This window comes from Cervus canadensis, chromosome 12 (genome assembly GCF_019320065.1).
Source record: "Cervus canadensis isolate Bull #8, Minnesota chromosome 12, ASM1932006v1, whole genome shotgun sequence".
Lineage (NCBI taxonomy): Eukaryota > Metazoa > Chordata > Mammalia > Artiodactyla > Cervidae > Cervus > Cervus canadensis.
The window spans coordinates 48,589,577-48,605,816 of record NC_057397.1 but is presented as its reverse complement, the minus strand read 5'-3'; the positions used below and the strand labels follow the sequence as shown (position 1 = coordinate 48,605,816).

Below are 16,240 nucleotides of genomic sequence, written 5' to 3'. Positions count from 1 at the left end.
GTATATCCATTTATTTTATTTTAGCTAAAGAAACAGTTTCCAAAATAATGTAATTTTTGCTCAAAGGCCCTAGTGATTAAGTGGCAGAATCAGTATTTAGATTCAGATCTTCCTGCCCCCATAGGTTTTTAGCTAAATGAAGAAGGAAAAGAAAGAGCCCCACAACAGAAATTAACTCCAAGACAGTCTTGGGAATACTCCATTGAAACCTCTTAAAATGCTTCTTGGTCTTAAATACCTTAATAAGTCCTTTTTTTATTTAGGGAGTTCTATGCATTAAAAACGGAGAAGGCAATGGCACCCCACTCCAGTACTCTTACCTGGAAAATCCCATGGACGGAAGGGCCTACTGGGCTTCACTAGGCTTTCTTCACTTTCACTTTTCACTTTTATGCCTTGGAGAAGAAAATGGTAACCCACTCCAGTGTTCTTGCCTGGAGAATCCCAGGGATGGGGTCGCACAGAGTTGGACACGACCGAAGTGACTTAGCAGTATGCATTAAAAAAGTGACTAAACATTTTTTTTGACTGGTTCATTATAAAACTCCATTTACTCTCATATAATTAAACATTCTTGAAAAGTGATGCAAATAACTTTAGTGAAGTATCTATTAAAGGGGTAGCAAGCTAAAGCTGCGGAACCTGACAGAATGGGTTCAAACCTGGCACATACACCACACACCAAATCAGGAAAAATTTCTTCATCAGACTCTAATGTTTCTATACATGTTGTGAGCAGAGATACCAACTGTGCTTTTTCTCTTTGTACCAAACTCTTTTCAAAGATATCTGTATAGCAAGTAGCCTCAGAGGACAGAAAAAGCATTTTCTATCAGATGAAAGGTAAGTTTGTTTAAAATCGTGGGAGAAAGAGATAGGATCTCTCTGAAGAGCACGGGCAGGTATGTCCATTATAAAGGATTTAATGTCCGTAATCACATGATTCCTTTTCTATAAGAATATATACTACCAAAAAATATGCAGATGGCTTAGACTCTTCAATGGGAACTGGGGCTTGCAGAACTGGGACAAACAGTAAAGCTCTGTCTGACACTTCTGTGAATAAAAAACACTGATCTGTTTCTTACCCAAGAGTCTTGAGTCTTCTATCACCATCTGAGAAACTGTTAATTCTAACTCAAGTAAAATCTCAAACTCTTCAAGGTACTTGACATTTAATAAGTATCCTTGAATATTTTTTTTTATTTTAGAGCTTCGTTTCTTACTGTGAAATTTAAAAGTGAGTATGCTTCTAAGTTTCCTAATACACTATAAATACTTAAGCAAGTAGTAGCTAATTAGCAGTCATAGAAAGAGAAGCAAGTGGGTGCCAACAGCATCAGGGTGGCACAAAATGCTCTCTTCACCTTTTCCATTCAAACAACAGCCAGTAAAACATCCATAACTTAACAAGGATGACTTGGCCCAACACACCAGGATGCTGGCGAGTTCCACACATCTGTACATGTAAATGTGGGTGGACTAGAACACACACAGAAGGCAGGATCAGAGGAACAGCTGAGACAGTGACTGAGATCCTGGATCTGTGACCATAGTAACTGATCCCACAACCCTGGAGAACCTGGTAGCAAGGAAGGCAGCATAGATGACTCCAGCACACCCAGCCACAGTGGGACCCGTGGCCACAGGACCTGGCAGCAGTGACAGCTGAGCCTGCAGCTGGTCTCTCCAGCTATGAAGATACCCACCACTGCAGTCCTGCCAATCCACAGCAGCAGCACCTATGAATCTAACAGCACCAGATACAGTAGAGACAAACAAAACTACAGCAAGCTCTCTACTCTCCCTCTTCTCTCCACCATAGCAGAACCTAAGACTCAGGAGATCCCGGACACAGTTTAGGTTCTTGCCATCCCAGTGGTGATGCCAGCTACAATAGCAACACTAGTAGCAGCAAGACCCCAGTGCCCACAGAGGCACAAGCAGCTACAATGAAGGTTCCAGGTAACACATCCAGCAAAGGTGGTAGAGAGTAGAAAATACTGATTCTCAAGGATAACTACAGGAAGCTCCCAAAACATTGCTATAGCACAACCTATTGAAAAACAAAAGAAAGGCCTCTAATTATTAATGTGTAAAATCACTAGAATCAAGGTAAAATAAAATATTTACCTGAAGGAGAAAGGTGTCCGGCATAAGATCAGCTCATAAAGCCCCATGAAAAATCGTGGTAACATAGTATCACAAAAAGATAATTCTCTAGGAACCAAACTTAAATTCTAACTGATGAATAATTCAAAATAACTGCCATGAAGAAACTCAATGAACTACAAGAAGACTCAGAAAGGCAGTTCAACAAGATAAGGAATAAAATTACTGAACAGAGGGAATACTTTACCAAAGAGATTGAAACTCTAAAAGGAACCAAACAGAAATTATGGAGCTGAAGAATACAATAAACGAGATGAAAGATATAATGTTAAAACATTAGAAACAGACCAGATCATATGGAAGAGAGAATTAGTGAACTTGAAAATAAAATATAGAAATAATAAAGACAGAAGAAGAGAGAGAATTAGAATCTAGAAAAAGGAGAATGAGGAGGAGAAAGTGGGTGGGGGAAGGAGAGGAAATGTTTTGAGAAGTATCCAACTCTATTATGAAGAAAATCTAGGCTAATAGGAGAAAGGAGAAAAGTGGGGGCGGGAAAAGGAGCAGAGTGTTTACCTAAAGAAATAACAGCAGAATTCATAGGATTGGGCTTTGAAGAAATCTGGTCCTGGACTTCTATTATTTTATTGTTCTCGTTCACTTGCTAAGTTATGTCCAACTCTTTGTGACTGCATGGACTTCAGCACACCAGGCTTTCCTGTTCTTCACTATCTCCCAGAGTTTACTCAAACTCATGTCCATCTAACCAGTGATTTTAACCAACCATCTCATCCTCTGTTGTCTCCTTTTCCTCTTGCCCTCAGTCTTTCACAGCATCAAGATCTTTTCCAATGAGTCAGTTCTTCACATCAAGGCTGCCAAAGCTGAAGCTGAATATTCAGGACTGATTTCCTTTAGGACTGACTATTTGATCTCAATGCTGTCGAAGCAACCCTCAAGAGTCTTCTCTTGCACCACAATTCAAAAGCATCAATTCTATGTTGCTCAGCCTTCTTTATGGTCCAAATTTCACATCCATACATGAGTACTGGAAAAAATACCTTTGACTAGATGGATCTTTGTCAGCAAAGTAATGTCTCTGCTTTTTCATATACTGTCTATGCTTGTCACGGTCTTTCTTCCAAGGAGCAAATGTCTTTTAATTTCATGGCTGCAGTCACCATCCTCAGTGATTTTGGAGCCCAGGAAAATAAAATCTGCCATTGTTTCCAATTTTTCCTCATCATTTGCCATGAAGAGATGAGAACAGATGCCATGGTCTTCATATTCTGAATGTTGAGTTTTAAGCCAGCTTTTTTACTTTCCTCTTTCACTCTCATCAAGAGACTTCTTAGTCTCTTTGCTCTCTGCCATTAGAGTGGTATCATCTGCATATCTGAGATTGTAGTTATTTCTCCTGGAAATCTTGATTCCGGCCTGTGATTCACATAGCCCAGCATTTTGCATATAGGCACATTACTGGCATAAAGTTGCTTATAATAGTCTCATGCAACTTCTGTTATGTCAGTTTTTACCTCTCCTTTTTCATTTCCAATTTTGTTGATTTGGGTCCTCTCCCTTTTTTTCTTGATGAGTCTGGCTATAGGATTCTTAATTTTGTGCTCTTTTCAAAGAACCAGCTTTTAGTTATGTTGTTCTTTTATACTATTTCTTTATTTCTTTTTTAGTCTCTATTTCATTTATTTCTGCTCTAATCTTTATGATTTATTTCCTTCTACCAACCTTGAGTTTTGTTTTTCTTTCTCTTGTTGCTTTGGGTGTAACATTAGGCAGTTTATTTGAAGTTTTTCTGGTTTCCTAAGGTAAGCAAGAACCGCTTTTGCTGTTTCCATAGGTTTTAGATCATCAGGTTTTCATTTTAATTTGTCTCTTAAGTATTTTTTATTTCCTTGTCATTTCTTCAGTGATCTAATGGTTGTTTAGTAGCATAGTTTCTAGCCTCCATGTATTTGTGGCTTTCTTAAAACTTTTTCCTTGCAGTTCATTTCTAATCTCATAGTGTTACAGTCACAAAAGATGCTTAATACAATTTCTGTTTTCTAAAACTTATCAAGGCTTGCTTGTGTCCCAGCATATAATCTCTCCAGAGAATATTACAATTATAAGGCAATATAACTGATGAACATGGGTGCAAGAATCCTCAACAAAATACTAGCTAACCAAATCTAACAACACATCAAAAGGATCATATTCCATGACCAAGTGAGCTTTATCCCAGGGTTGCAAGGATTTTTCAATATCTATAAATTAATCAGTTGACACATCACATTAAACAATAGAAGAATAAGTCATATGAGCATCTCAATAGATGTATAAAAAGCTTCTGTAAAATTCAACATCCATTTATGACAAGAACTATCCAAAAAGTAAGCATAGAGGGAAAAAACCTCAACATAATAAAGGCCACATACAACAAATCCACAGCTAACATCATATGTATTGTTGAAAAGTTGAACGCATTGCCTCTAAGATCAGGAACAAAACAAAAATTATCACTTACACCAACTTTATTCCACATAGTTTTGGATGCTCTAGTGACAGTAATCAAAGAAAAAGAAATAAAAAGGACACCAAATTGGAAAGGAAGAAGTAAAACTGTCACTGTTTGCAAGTTAAATTATACACAGAAAATCCTAAAGATACTACCAGAAAATTACTAGAACTCATCAATGAATCAGGTAAAGTTACAGGCCACAAAATTAATATAAAGAAGTCTGTTGTATTTCTACACACTAACAACAAAATGGCAGAAAGAGAAATTAAGAAAATTATGCCATTTACCACTACATCAAGGCTTCCTGACTTTAGAATACAGTAATCAAGACAGCATAGTACTGGCAGAAAAACAGAAATACAGATCTATGGAACAGGATAGAAGGTCCAGAGATAAACCCATGCACCTGTGGTCAACTAATCTTTAACAAAGGGGGAAAGAATATAAAATGGAGAAGAGACGGCTTGTTCAATAAGTGGTACTGTGAAAACTGGACAGCTACGTGTAAAAGAATGAAATCAGAATACTTTCTAATGTCATACACAAAAACAAACTCAAAATGATTTAAAGACCTAAAAATAAGGCCAGACACTATAAAACTCTTAGGGAAAATATAGTCAGAACACTCTGTGACCTAAACCGCAGATCCTTTTTGATCCATCTCCTAGAGTAATGAAAATAAACACAAAAATAAATAAATGGGACCTAATTAAACTCAAAAGCTGTAGCAAAGCAAAGGAAACCATAGACAAGATGAAACAAAAACCCTCAGAATGGGAGAAAATATTTGCAGACAATGCAACTGATAAAGGATTAATCTTCAAAATACACAAGCAGCTCATGCAGCTCAATATCCAAAAAGGAAAAAAAAAAGCTAATAAAAAAATGGGCGGAGGACCTAAATAGACATTTCTTCAAAGATGATAATACAGGTGGCCAACAGGCTAATGAAAAGATGCTCAACATCATTAACCATCAGAGGAATGCAAACCAAAATCACAATGAGGCATCACCTCACACTGGTCAGAATGGACAGCATCAAAAAAACCTATAAACACTAAGTGCTAGAGAGGGCGTGGAGAAAAGTGAACACTATTGCACTGTTGGTGGGAATGTAAATTGATAAAACCAACATGCAGAACAGTATAGAGTTTCCTTAAAAAACTAAAAATAGAACTACCATATGACCCAGCAATCCCACTACTGGGCATAAAACCTGAGAAAACCATTATTCAAAAAGGCACATGGACCATAATGTTCACTGCAGCCCTATTCACAATAGCCAGAACATGCAATCAAGTTAAATGTCTATCAACAGATGAATGGATAAAGAAGAAGTGGTACATATATATATATAAAGGAATATTACTCAATCATAAAAAGGAATGAAGTTGGGTCCTTTGTAGTGAGGTAGATAAACCGAGAATCTATTCCTCAAAGTGAAATAAGTAAGAAAGAGAAAAACAAACATCATATGTTAACATACATAGATATGGAATCTAGAAAAATGGTACTGGTGAATATATTTTCAGGGCAGGAATAGAGATGCAAACATAGAGAAGACTTATGGCCCCGGGGGGAAGGAGAGGGTGAGAAGAATTGAGAGACTAGGATTGACATATATTCACTACCATCTGTAGAAGAGATAGTGGGAAGCTGCTGTGTAGTACATGGAACTCAGCTCAGTGCTCTGTGATGACCTAGAGGAGTGCTATGCTGGGGGATGGGAGGGGAGATCAAGAGGATGGGAAATATGTATATATACAGCTGACTCACTTTGTTGTACAGCAGGAGGTAACACAACAGTAGAAAGCATTTCAGTTCAGTTCAGTTCAGCCGCTCAGTCATGTCCACTCTTTGTGACCCCATGAATTGCAGCACGCCAGGCCTCCCTGTCCATCACCAACTCATGGAGTCTACCCAAACCCATGTCCATCGAGTCGGTGATGCCATCCAACCATTTCATCTTCTGCCGTCCCCTTTTCCTCCTGCCCCCAATCTTTCCCAGCATCAGGGTCTCTTCCAATGAGTCAACTCTTTGCATGAGGTGGCCAAAGTACTGGAGTTTAAGCTTCAACATCAGTCCTTCCAATGAACACCCAGGACTTATCTCCTTTAGGATGGACTGGTTGGATCTCCTTGCACTCCAAGGGACTCTCAAGAGTCTTCTCCAACACCACAGTTCAAAAGCATCAGTTCTTGGGCACTCAACTTTCTTCACAGTCCAACTCTCACATCCATACATGACCACTGGAAAAACCAGAGCCTTGACTAGACGGACCTTTGTTGGCAAAGTAATGTCTCTGCTTTTTGATATGCTATCTAGATTGGTCATAACTTTCCTTCCAAGGAGTAAGTGTCTTTTAATTTCATGGCTGCAATCACCATCTGCAGTGATTTTGGAGCCCCAAAAAATAAAGTCTGACACTGTTTCCACTGTTTCCCCATCTATTTGCCATGAAGTAATGGGACCAGATGCCATGATCTTAGTTTTCTGAATGTTGAGCTTTAAGCCAGCTTTTTCACTCTCTTTTACTTTCATCAAGAGGCTTTTTAGATCATCTTCAGTTTCTGCCATAAGGGTGGTGTCATCTGCATATCTGAGGTTATTGATATTTCTCCCAGAAATCTTGATTCCAGCTTGTGATTCCTCCAGCCCAGCATTTCTCATGATGTACTCTGAATATAAGTTAAATAAGTAGGGTGACAATATACAGCCTCGACATACTCCTTTTCCTATTTGGAACCAGTCTGTTGTTCCATGTCCAGTTCTAACTGTTGCTTCCTGACCTGCATAGAGATTTCTCAAGAGCCAGGTGAGGTGATCTGGTATTCCCATCTCTTTCAGAATTTTCCACAGTTTATTGTGATCCACACAGTCAAAGGCTTTGGCGTAGTCAATAAAGCAGAAATAGATGTTTTTCTGGAACTCTCTTGCTTTTTCGATGATCCAGTGGATGTTGGCAGTTTGATATCTGGTTCCTCTGCCTTTTCTAAATCCAGCTTGAACATATGGAAGTCCACAGTTCACGTATTGTTGAAGCCTGGCTTGGAGAATTTTGAGCATTACTTTACTAGTCTGTGAGATGAGTGTAATTACACTCCACTAAAAAAAAGAAGAAGAAGAAAATCCTACAAATAAACCTACCTAAGGGCACAAAAGAACTGTACTGCAAAAACTATAAGATGTTGATGAAAGAAATTGAAGGTCACATAAACAAATGAAAAGATATACCATGTTCTCGGACTGGAAGAATCAGTATTATTAAAATGATCACATTATCCAAGGCAACCTACAAATTAAATGCAGTATCTATCAAATTATAAATAGTGTGTTTCACAGAACTGGAACAAAAATTGTTTAATCTGTATGGAAACCTAAAAGACCCTCAATAGCCAAAACGATCTCAAAAAAGAACAGAACTGTCAGAATCATGCTCCCTAAAGAAAAAAAAAAAGAATCATGCTCCCTGACGTCAGGCTATATTGCAAAGCTGCAGTCATCAAAACAGTATAGCACTTGCACAAAAACTGACACATAGATGAATGGAAAAGGGACCAGAAACACGCCCACAATTATAGTCAATTAACCTATGACAAAGGAGGCAAGACTATATGACAGAGAAAAGACAGTTTCTTCAATAGGCAGTTATACAAAAACTGAACAGCTATGCATAAATGAATGAGATTAGAACATAGCACCATATATAAAAGTAAACTTAAAATCTATTAAAGATCTAAATGTAAGACTGGATACTATAAAAATTCTACCAAAAACATAGGCAAAACAATCTTTGATACAAAGTACAGCAACATTTTTTTTTTGCATCTGTTTCATAGGGTAAAGAAAACAAAAGCAAAAATAAATCAGAAATATTATTAATTATACTTAAAAGCCTTTATACAGCAAGGGAAACTATAAGCAAAATGAAAAGACATCTTACAAACTGGGAGAGAATACTTGCAAACAATGCAACCAAAAAGGGGTTAATTTCTAAAATATACCAACAGCTTATAGAACTCAACATTAAAAAAAAAAAAAAAAAAACAATGCACAGAAAACCTAAATAGAGATTTCTCCAAAGAAGACATACAGATGGCCAATAGGCACATGAAAAGGCACATGAAAACTAAATTTCTCACACCTTGTTGGAATGGCCATCATCAAAAAGTCCAAAATTAATAAATTCTGGAGACGACGTGAGAAAAGGGATCCCTCACACAAGGTAAACGGGAATGTAAATTGGTGCAGCCACTGTGAAGAACAGTATGGAGGTTCCATAAAATACTAAAAATAGAGCTGCCATATAATCCAATAATCCCACTCCTAGGCATATACCCAGAAAAGATTAAAACTCTAATTCAAAAAGATATACGTACCCCAGAGTTCACAGCAGCACTATTTACTAGTGCCAAGAAATGGAACCAATCCTAGTGTCCATCAACAAGTGAATGCATAAAGCAGACACTGCATACAGCATACATACATATAAATTCACACATATTCATATACATACATATAAAATATTATATTAACATGTATAATGGAATGTTACTCAGCCATTGAAAAGAATGAAATAATGTCATTTGTAGAACATCAATGGGCCTAGAGATTATTATATTAAATGATGTAAGTCAGACTGAGAAAGACCAATATATGATATCATTTATATGTGGAATTTAAAAAAAAATAATGTAAAGGAACTTATTTACAAAACAGAACTAGACTCACAGACACAGAAAACAAACTTGTCATTATTAAAGGGGAAGGGAGGAAAAATAAATTGGGAAATAGTGATTAACAGACATACATCACTATATAAAACAGATAATCAAAGACCTACTGTATAGCACAGGAAACTATATTCACTATCATACAATAACCTATAGTGAAAAAGAATAGATAGATATAACTGAATTACTTTGCTTTATACATGAAAAACTGCAAATTAATTATACTTTAATAAAAACAAATATTTTATTTACTAGATGTTTTATATAAACTTCAGGGTAACCATAAAAATAAATCTAGAGCAGAGATAAAGAAAAGAAAAGAAAACTGAGAAAAATATAGAAAATCACCAAAAAAAAATGACAGACAAAAATAATAGGAAAAAAATAAATGTGCAACCAGAAAAAAAAAATATAGAAATACTAAGCCCTTATTTGTCAATAATCACCCTAACGTTAATGGGCTGAATTCACCAATCATAACACAAAGTACATAGAATACAAAACAACACCCAAATATATGCTCTCCAGGAAACTCAACTCACCTCTAAAGATGAGTATAGACATAAAGGGAAGGGATGGAAAACAACACTCTAAGCAATGGCAGGCAACCATACTCATATGATACAAAAGAGAATTCAAACCAAAAATGATAACAAGAGATAGAGATGGACACAGTGTAATGATAAAAGGTACAATTCATCAAGAAGACACAATGACTATTAATATGCAACCCCCAGCACAGGAGTACCAACATATATAAAACAATTATATTAAAATTACTTTTTAAATGCCCGGTGACAACGGAAAAGAAGATAAAATATAACAAAATCTATCAGATGCATCAAATGTTGTACTAAGAGGAAAGTTTATAGTCAAACAGATCTATCTCAAGAAACAAGAAAAAATTTAAAATATACAATCTAACTTTTCACCTAAAAGAACTAGGAAAAAAGAACAAAGTCCTAGAAGGAGGAAAATAATATAGATTGGAGCAGAAATAAATGAAATGAACTTTAAAAACATAGTAGAAATGATCAATGTAATTAAGAGCTAAATTTGAAAAGATAAAGCTTTAGCTAGAATCATGAAGGAAAAAAAGAAAGAAAGAAGGCTCAAATAAACAAAATCCAAACTGAAAGGGAAGAAATAACAAAAGATATCACAGAATCACAAAAACACAAAGGATTATAAAAGAATACTATGAACAGCTATACACCAACAAACTGCACAACCAAGAGGAAATGGATATATTCTTAGAATCATACAATATCCCAAGAGTAAATCATAAAGAAATAAAAAAATCTGAATAGATTGAAAACTGGTAAGGTAATTAAAACAGTAATCAAAAATCTCACAAAAAACAAAATTCCAGACCCAAACTGGCTTTACAGGTGAATTCTACCAAATGTTAAAAGAATACTGAATACTGATTCTTGCCATCTCTTTGAAAAAATTATAAAAGAGGAATGTTTCCTAACTCATTTTATGAAACTAACATTACCCTGATACCAAAACCAGATGACTACACACACACAAAAGAAAATTACAGATCCACCTATCTGATGAAGATATATGTAAATATTCTCAACAAATATTAAACCTAATACAACAATGCATTTAAAAAATCATAAGTCATGATCAAGCGGGATTTATTCCTGGAATGAATGGATGGGTCAACATCTGCAAATCAATGTGATATATATATATTGAGATGTGTATATATAAATATAAATATATATATATATACACACACACACACAGATGTGTGTATATAAACATATACACCACATTAAAAAATGAAAAATAAATATCATATGTTCAACTCAACAGATACAGAAAAAGCATTTGACAAGATTCAACACACATTTATGACAAAAAACTCTCTACAAAATAGGTATAGAAGAGAGTATTTCAATGTAATAAAGGCCTAGAAGACAGAAATGGAAAGATATTCCATTATTATGGATTAATGCCGTTAAAATGTTGGAAGAATTAACACTGTTTAAAAAAAATGCTAACTAGAGGAATCTACAGATTCAACACAATCCCTATAAAAATTCCAACATTTTTCCAGAAACAGAATAAAAAGTCTTAAAATTTATATGAAACCATAAAAGACACAGAGTGACTAAAGCAATTCAAAAAAAATGACAAAGCTAAAGATATCACACTGATTTCAAATTATATTACAAAGCTATAACAATTGAAGTAGCATAATATTGGCAGAAAAACATACCTAGAGCTCAACAGAAAAAAATTGAGAGCCCAGATAGACCTACAAATATACAGAAAATTAATTTATGACAAATGAGCAAAGAAGATACAATTGACAAAGGATAGCATTCAATGAAGGGCACAGTGAAAACTGGACAGTCAAATGCGAAATAATAAAATTAGACCACTATTTTATGCCATATATAATCATAAACTCAAAGTAGATTACAGACTTGAATATAAGACCCCAAACTGTAAAAGGACTAGAAAAAAGCACGGAGAGTATATAGTTTATCGATCTTAGCAATATCTACCTGGATATGTCTCCAAGAAAAGAGAAATGAAGGCAAAAATAAACAAATGGGGCTACATCAAACTAAAAAGCCTCTGAACAGCAAAGGAAACGACTAACAAAATGAAAACACTACCTAATGGAATGGGAGAAGACATTTGCAAACCTACATTAAATAAGGGCTTACTATCTGAAATATCACTACGAACAAAGCTAGTGGAGGTGATGGAATTCCAGTTGAGCTATTTCAAATCCTGAAAGATGATGCTGTGAAAGTGCTGCATTCAATATGCCAGCAAATTTGCAAAACTCAGCAATGGCCACAGGACTGGAAAAGGTCAGTTTTCATTCCAAAGAAAGGCAATCCCAAAGAATGCTCAAACTACTGCACAATTGCACTCATCTCACACGCTAGTAAAGTAATGCTTAGAATTCTCCAAGCCAGTCTTCAGCAATATGTGAACTGTGAACTTCCAGATGCTCAAGATGGATTTAGAAAAGGCAGAAGAACCAGAGATCACATTACCAACATCTGCTGGATCGTCGGAAAAGCAAGAGAGTTCCAGAAAAACATCTATTTCTGCTTTATTGACTATGCCAAAGCCTTTGACTGTGTGGATCACAATAAACTGTGGAAGATTCTGAAAGAGATGGGAACATCAGACCACCTGACCTGCCTCTTGAGAAATCTCTATGCAGGTAAGGAAGCAACAGTTAGAACTGGACATGGAACAACAGACTGGTTCCAAATAGGAAAAGGAATATGTCGAGGCTGTATATTGTCACCCTACTTATTTAACTTATATGCAGAGAAATCCTGGGCTGGAGGAAGCACAAACTGGTATCGAGATTTCCGGGAGAAATATCAGTAACCTCAGATATGCAGATGACACCACCCTTATGGCAGAAAGTGAAGAAGAACTAAAGAGCGCCTCTTGATGAAAGTGAAAGAGGAGAGTGAAAAAGTTGGCTTAAAGCTCAACATTCAGAAAACTAAGATCATGGCATCTGATCCCATCACTTCATGGCAAGTAGATGGGGAAACAGTGGAAACAGTGGAAACAGTGGCTGACTGAGATAGATCAGTCCTGGATGTTCATTGGAAGGACTGATGTTGAAGCTGAAACTCCAGAACTTTGGCCACCTGATGCAAAGAGCTGACTCATTTGAAAAGACCCTGATGCTGGGAAAGATGGAGGAAAGGAGGAGAAGGGGATGACAGAGGATGAAATGGTTGGATGGCATCACCGACTCAATGGACATGGGTTTGGGTGGACTCTGGGAGTTGGTGATGGACAGGGAGGCCTGGTGTGCTGCGGTTCATGGGGTGGCAAAGAGTCAGACACAACTGAACGACTGAACTGAACTGATGCAAAATATAAAGGAGAATTCATAAAAGTCAACAACAACAAAACCTGATCATAAAATGGAAGGAGGATCGGAGATCATGATTTTACCAGAGAATTTCTGATTGGAATGCAAAAGTAGGAAGGCAAGAGATATCAGAATAACTGGCAAGTTTGGTCTTAGAGTACAAAATGGAGCAGGTCAAAGGTTAACAAAGTTTTGTTAAGAGAACACACTGGTCATAGCAAAGACTCATTTCCAACAACCCAAGAGATGAGTCTACACATGGATGTCACCAGATGGTCAAAACTAAAATCAGATTGATTATGTACTTGTAGCTGAAGAAGAAGAAATTCTTACAGAGTCAGCAGAAACAAGACCTAGAATGACTCTTCCTCAGATCATGAGCTCCTTATTGCAAAATTCAGGTTTAAATTGAAGCAAGTACATAAAAACCACTAAACCATTCAGGTATTACCTAAATCAAATCCCTTAGCATTATACAGTGGAAATGATGAATTGATTCAAGGGATTAGATCTGGTAGACAAAGTGTCCGAAGAACTATGGATGGAGGTTTGTAACATTATACAGGAAGCAGTAACAAAAAATATCTGAAAAAAAAAAAAGAAATGCAAGAAGCCAAAGGGGTTGTCTAGGGAGGCTTTAGAAATAGCTGAATTAAGAACACAAGCAGAATGCAAGGGAGAAAGGGAAAGATATATCCAACTTAATGCAGAGATTTAGAGAATAGAAGGAGAGATAAGAAAGTTTTTTTTTAAATGAACAATGCAAAGAAGTAGAGGAAGACAACAGATGAGAAAGACTAGATATCTTTTATAGAAAATTGGAGGCATTAAGGGAACATTTCATACAAGGATGGGCACAATAAAGGACAGAGACAACGATACCACTCTAATAGCAGAAAGTGAAGAGGAACTAAAAAGCCTTTTGATGAGGCTTTTTAGAGAAGAGTGACAAACCTGGCTTAAACCCAACATTATAAAAACTAAGATCATGGCATCCTTTCTCATCACTTCATGGTAAATAGAAGGGGGAAAAGTGGAAGAAGTGACAGAACTTACTTCCTTGGACTCCAAAATCACTGTGAATGGTGACTGTAGCCATGAAATTAACATACGCTTCCTCCCTAGAAGGAAAGCTAAGACAAACCTAGATAAGATAACATATCAAAAAGCAGAGACAGCAGCCTCCAAAATGAATACCACAATCACAGAAAGTTAACTAAAATGAAAAGAATAGTATTATGTCCCAGATGAAGGAACAAGATAAATTCCCAGAAAGACAATGAAATGAAGCGGAGATAGGAAAGCTTCCAGAAAAAATAATTCAGAATAATGACAGGATTTCGGAAAAGAATGGAGAAGATGTAAGAAATGATTAGCAAAGACCAAGAAGAACTAATGATGGACTCTGGCATCATTAGATGGTTTGATGGCATGACCGACTCGAAGGATATGAGTTTGAATAAGTTCTGGGAAGCTGGTGATGAACAGGCAAGCCTGGTGTGCTATAGTCCATAGGGTAGCAGAGAGTCAGACACGACTGAGCCACTGAACTGAACTGAGCTGAACTGAGAAGAGCTAAAGAACAAACAAACAGAGATTAACAATATACTAGAAGGATTCAACAGTAGAATAACTGAGTAGGAAAAGCTGGTAAGTAACTGGTAAGTAGGAAAAGCTGGAAGACAGAATGGTGGAAATCACTGCTGCAAAACAGAATATAAAAAGCAGAGACATCACATTGCAGAGAAAGGTCCGACTAGTCAAAGCTATGGTTTTTCCAGTAGTTAAATACAGATATAAGAGTTGGGTCATAAAGAAGGCTAAGCAACAAAGAATTGATGCTTTTGCATTGTGGTGCTGGAGAAGACTCTTAAGAGTCCCTTGGACTGTGAGGAAATCAAACGAGTCAATCCTAAAGGAAATCAACCCTGAATATTCATTGGAAGGACTAATGCTGAAGTTGAAGCTCCAATACTTTGGCCACCTGATGCGAAGAGCCAACTCAATGGAAAAGATCCCGACGCTAGGAAAAATTGAAGGCAAAAGGAGAAGAGGGCAGCAGAGGATAAGATTATTAAGTAGCATCACCGAGTCACTGAACATGAGTGTGAACAAACTTCGGACAGTAGTGGAGGATGGAAGAGCCTGGTGTGCTGCAGTCCATGGGGTCACAAACAGTCGAACAACAACAACAAAATTCATGCACAAATTCCACTAAAGTTGAACATGTTCTATCTTCTAGGTTATGTACTTTGAACCTTTGTTCTCATTAGTATATCACTATGCTTTCCCATAATACAAGTGATCCTTATCATTATTAATAACAAACTATACAGCATTCTTAGTTTCACACATTCCCAAGCTAATTCACCTACCAGAAATCTTTAAGAGAGTCATAAATTCAGTTAATATTTCAAAATGAAAACTAGTCATGACTGACAGTGTAAAGTTCTATGCATCATAAACTCTGCATATTTTTCTAATATAAATATTGACACATATATACAATGTATTTATAAATACATACATATATATAGTAATGTAATCCACTGTCTTATTTCACAAGTAATGTTGTCTTAAGTATTTTCCTTAATCTGTCACATAATGTATGTGTTTATTTTTTTCTAAGCCTCAGATTTTATAAAAAAAAACAAGCACAAAATATGTTTTGCAAATATATATCATTCATTTTAAAAATATTTTCATTATGGCAAAGCAATACTCAGTCAACATAAAGATAAGCATTACTTTTTACTTTACCTCTACAGATAGGAACAGGAAAATCCCATGAGGCTGTGTTGACTGAATTGGCTATACAGGTGAGCTGCGGGTGGCCATCGAGGATATACCCAGTTACACAGCTGTAGCGGATCTTGTCCCCAACATCAAATCTTGTACCATATAGCACACCTTTGGGTGGAACTCCTGGATTTCCACAAGAGCTACTCTGCAATTCTACAGAATAGAAGGAAAAGGAATTTACAGTTATTTTAATACAT

At 36.4% G+C, this 16,240-nt stretch overlaps 1 protein-coding gene across 1 annotated transcript in view; it reads right to left on the bottom strand.

The window, feature by feature from the left end:
* CSMD3 (CUB and Sushi multiple domains 3) overlaps window positions 1-16,240 on the bottom strand; it is a 1,309,925-nt gene that overhangs the window by 991,383 nt on the left and 302,302 nt on the right. Inside the window, exon 4 of the mRNA XM_043483744.1 lies at window positions 16,002-16,196. Coding sequence (XP_043339679.1) covers window positions 16,002-16,196 — 195 coding nt within the window. The remainder of the gene's footprint in view (window positions 1-16,001; window positions 16,197-16,240) is intronic.